Raw genomic sequence first — 503 nt, 5'->3', positions numbered from 1 at the left:
CCCGCCACCCCCCCCACCAGCTCTGCCCCTCCAGCTGGCAGACCCAGGGCACCATGCTGTTCTCCATCTGCCTTCACCCGCTATCCCTCCTCCCGCACCTGGCCTCTCCCGGTCGTCCTCTAGGGCGGCTGGGAGCACCCCTTCCTGGGGAGAGCCATCCCTGACACCCCACGTTCCCTCCACGTGTGTCGCACGCTCGTGCGTGTCACTGTCACCCCTGTGTCCCTGGACTCCTCACCTGTGTCTCCTCCAGTCCTGGGCGCTCCCAAGAGGACAGTGACCGCTGTCTCACCCCGTCCCCGCAGCCCATCCCAGCCCAGTGTCAGGGACGATTTGATGGACACCTGGGCTGGACCTCTGCTCTCGTCACTGCTGGAATCACTTTGCGTTTCCTCCTTAGGGTGAACCCGGCGAAGCAGGAGAGCCTGGCCTTCCCGGCGAAGGGGGTCCCCCGGTGAGTGAGCGGGCTCTGGGGAGGGGTGGGGCGTGGCGTGGACGGCTGC

At 67.2% G+C, this 503-nt stretch overlaps 1 protein-coding gene across 1 annotated transcript in view; it reads left to right on the top strand.

Annotated features, from left to right (window-relative positions):
* Window positions 1-503, top strand: part of LOC104987548 (collagen alpha-1(V) chain-like) — a gene marked incomplete at its 5' end in the record, with an annotated part of 37,124 nt that overhangs the window by 18,346 nt on the left and 18,275 nt on the right. The window contains 2 exons of the mRNA XM_010838548.1: window positions 124-276; window positions 401-454. Coding sequence (XP_010836850.1) covers window positions 124-276; window positions 401-454 — 207 coding nt within the window. The remainder of the gene's footprint in view (window positions 1-123; window positions 277-400; window positions 455-503) is intronic.

This window comes from Bison bison, unplaced genomic scaffold (assembly GCF_000754665.1).
Source record: "Bison bison bison isolate TAMUID 2011002044 unplaced genomic scaffold, Bison_UMD1.0 scf7180017846082, whole genome shotgun sequence".
NCBI classification, from domain to species: Eukaryota; Metazoa; Chordata; class Mammalia; order Artiodactyla; family Bovidae; genus Bison; species Bison bison.
Note: the sequence above shows the minus strand (reverse complement) of the source record. Positions and strands in the feature narration are given on the sequence as shown.